The sequence below is a fragment of the Cottoperca gobio genome, chromosome 1 (assembly GCF_900634415.1).
Source record: "Cottoperca gobio chromosome 1, fCotGob3.1, whole genome shotgun sequence".
NCBI lineage: Eukaryota > Metazoa > Chordata > Actinopteri > Perciformes > Bovichtidae > Cottoperca > Cottoperca gobio.
In genome coordinates, this window is record NC_041355.1 from 6649349 (window position 1) to 6652913 (window position 3565).

Genomic DNA, 3565 nt, shown 5'->3' on the forward strand with positions numbered 1-3565 from the left:
ACTGTCATTTGTATTTCTGTCACTCTACTTCCTAATATGGTCGATTGCACAACATGGGGAAATATTTGCACGAACTAGAGAAGTGCTACAGCAACGTATGAACCAGTGAATACATCTGTCTGGCACGACCGAAGAAGAGATTCCAGCTGTAGGTGAGACACAGACTGATCAAGGTATGTTCACCTTATTCATCATATTGTGTGGAGGCTGCAGCAATTATAGCCTTTTTCGGCTATAATTTATATTTATATTTATATATATATATATATAGCTTTTACAAATGGATTTGTTTGATGTGTTTTATATCCTGCATCTGACATGTAAATGGAAAAAAAAACACTTTTAAACATTATTTTGAGATTTCATTTGAGATTCACATATTAACACATCGTTAAAAGACAGAAACGACACAATACAGTAGAATTTTTAAGTAGCATTGAGTTGAAATGTGCACATTCATGTAATCTATAATTGTTTTCTTTGATTTTCTTTCTTTATTGGTTTTATATCACGCCCACAGAGAATTCCCAATTCTGATTGGCTGGCAGGTGTGGATCATTTCTACTAACTGGACACCTGTGACTCAGGTGTTTGCCATTTTAAATGAATGTTCAACCTTTTAGGGTCTTTTCTTTTGTTTAGTCTGGCTCGCTGTTGCACTGACATGGCCTACTGGGACCCTTGAATAGAACGGAGCCGTTAATAATGATATGAGTAGCACTTGTGCTTTTCCTGCTATTAAAAGGTCAAAATGTTTGTATAACTTAGAGAAACTGGATGTTGAAAGCAGCTGTATTTCACAGATTTTATAATTACCCAAACTGCCCTTTGGAAGGAAGTAATATTTCTAAAAAGTTTTATATTTATCACAGATGATGTAGGAGGAGTTTGATAAATTTGAGTTTCTAGAAAAGCGCTATACAAATGTAATGTATTATTATTATGATGTGTATATCAGAGCTACAGCCAACACTTGTATTGTTTGTATTTATAGATTGCTTTGCTCAACAGTTTGCAGGAAAAGGCCTGATGGTTGGTTTTCTTTTCTTTTTTTTGTTTTACAGGAACTCAAGATGAGAATCGTGACCGTTCTCGTGTTTGTCCTTCTGCTAATGCATCGCAGCGTCTCACTCTCCAGCCCACAGTGTCACAGCTGTGAACAAACATCCTGTATATGCTCCAGACAAAACCTGACGACGGTCCCTGCAGCCCCTCCAAAGCTCATCACTGAATTCGATCTCTCATTCAACAGACTGCGGGAAATAACGAGGAATGACTTTGTTGCATTTACCGGTTTACGCTCCTTGATCCTGAATAACAACAGAATCCAAAAGATCCAGGAGCAAGCATTTGTCCCGCTGACTGAGTTGGAGAAATTGGACTTGTCCTTAAACAGACTGGTTACGTTGTCAGCTAGATGGTTTGAAAACCTTCTTTCTCTTCGGCACTTGAATCTTTTGGGGAACAAATATACAATGTTGGGTGAAGGAAATCTTTTCCAGTCGCTGAAGAGACTAAAGATCCTACATTTTGGAGGACCGTCCCTTCAATCTGTGAGAAAAAGTGACTTTTCTGGCCTCAGTGGTCTTGAAGAGGTTGTTTTTGATGGAATAAATCTGCAAGTCTACGCGGAAGGAAGTTTAAAACAAATTGGGCCAATGAAATACGTAACACTCGGTCTGAATGGTACGTTTTGTAGAAATAAAACTCTAGTAGGAGCCATACTGTCTGATGTAGTCCACCCAAACACAACCCTGACTTTCACCCACACAGGGTTCTTCTCAGAGGATCAAATGGTCCCATTTGAAGTGGCTCGCAATGGTGGAACTACAAGTATTATTTTTAAAAACGTTAACATGACACTTGAAGCTTGTATGGCATTTCTGTATTTGATGTCAGACTCTAATTTAACTATTTTGGTACTTGAAGATGTTAAATTCAACTTAAGACATTTGGGTCATCGTGGGTATCCCCCACACATGGACCGTTTGGAGACTCTTGTCTTAAAAAACCTTGATGTCCCTCAATTTTACAGATTCCCAGTCCTCTTTATCCTGGCTCCTTTGCTGAACGTGGTGCGACGGGTGTCTGTCCTAAACAGCAAGTTGTTCCTCATTCCTTGCAAGTCCTCGGCTGATTTTTCAAAGCTGGAGCATATGGACGTCAGTGACAACTTGCTTAGTGATCTGACCCTTAGTGAAATGATGTGCGACGGCAGAGGTGGGCTTTGGAGTCTGCAAACCATCAACATCAGCAGGAATCACCTGCGGTCCATCAACAGCCAGCTCTTCACCAAACTAAATAAGCTTAAAAACATCGACATGAGTGGAAATGTGTTTCATCGTATGCCTGAGACCTGTGACTGGCCACCAAGTCTCCAATTCTTAAACCTTTCGTCGACACATTTGACAAAAGTGAGCACTTGTTTGCCGGTGAGTTTACGCATCCTCGATCTATCAGACAACGCCTTGACCTTCTTCAACGTCGAACTACCTTTTCTCACAGAGTTGCACATTTCCGGCAACAAGATCAGCAATTTCCCAGATGGAGATTTATACCCTCTTCTCGCTTTTCTCTCCATTCAAAACAACGACTTGCAGACGTTCAGCAGCAACAACTTAAATGATTATAAGAATCTGAAGAGTCTGGAGGCGGGTGCCAACCCGTATGTCTGTTCATGTGACTTTGTAGCGTTCATGACGAATTATCGAGTCACATTTGGAGATGAGTTCAAGTCGTACGTCTGTGACTCCCCTGACGCCGTGAGGGGAAAGAGTGCGGCGGAGGCGAGGCTGTCGGTGTTTGAATGCCACACAGCTTTGGCCTTTTCTTTACTCTGCTCAGGCATCCTGGTGGTGTTTCTGCTCGTCGTAGGTTTGTGTCACAAATTCAGCGTTGTGTGGTATGTGAAGATGACCTGGGCCTGGCTGAGAGCCAAGAGGAAGCCAAAGTTAAAAAAGGGAGATCTTGAGTATGACGCCTTTGTGTCCTACAGTGAGTCGGACTCTGGCTGGGTGGAAGCGCATCTGGTGCCGCAGCTGGAGCAGACAGAGCCTCCACTCCGGCTCTGCCTCCACAAGAGAGACTTTGTTCCTGGAGGCTGGATCTTGGACAACATCATGGACGCCATAGAGAAGAGTCACAGAACTCTGTTTGTGCTTTCTCAGAATTTCGTCAGGAGCGAATGGTGCAAGTACGAGCTGGATTACACCCATTTCAGATTGTTTGACCACAACGAAGACACAGTTGTGCTGATTCTCTTGGAGCCCATTGACAAAGAGACCATCCCCCAAAAGTTCTGCAAGCTACGTAGAGTCATGAACTCCAGGACGTACCTGGAGTGGCCTGATATTGACGACCAGATCCCCAGGTTCTGGCGCAGCTTGAGAACAGCTATTAAAAGACCAAACACTGATAATGGAAACTGTTTACAGTTTGACAATGTGGACTTTTAATTATGCTTTTGGATTTGGTGTTTTTCTTCTGTGCTTTTTTTAATCTGTAACTTTCTGTGTCACTTTCAGTTGGATAAACAGTTGACAAAAGCATGAATGGATTGTCTCAA

At 42.0% G+C, this 3565-nt stretch overlaps 1 protein-coding gene across 3 annotated transcripts; it reads left to right on the plus strand.

Moving 5' to 3' along the window:
* Positions 1-108: 108 nt before the first annotated feature.
* LOC115009776 (toll-like receptor 2) lies at positions 109-3565 on the plus strand. Of its 3 annotated transcripts, XM_029434017.1 has the most exons (3): positions 109-173; positions 521-587; positions 1065-3565. In XM_029434017.1, exon 3 carries the CDS (start codon positions 1074-1076, stop codon positions 3453-3455), a length of 2382 nt encoding a protein of 793 aa, XP_029289877.1. In that variant the 5' UTR covers positions 109-173; positions 521-587; positions 1065-1073; the 3' UTR covers positions 3456-3565. The 3 variants fall into 3 exon arrangements, with proteins under 3 accessions (XP_029289877.1, XP_029289887.1, XP_029289869.1); XM_029434027.1 differs by lacking the exon at positions 521-587 and having other exon boundaries at positions 142-173; XM_029434009.1 differs by lacking the exons at positions 109-173; positions 521-587 and adding an exon at positions 611-745.

What these genes read in the sequence shown, in the direction of transcription:
- LOC115009776 (XM_029434017.1), top strand. Translation starts at nt 1,074, where the DNA reads ATGAGAATCGTGACCGTTCTCGTGTTTGTCCTTCTGCTAATGCATCGC.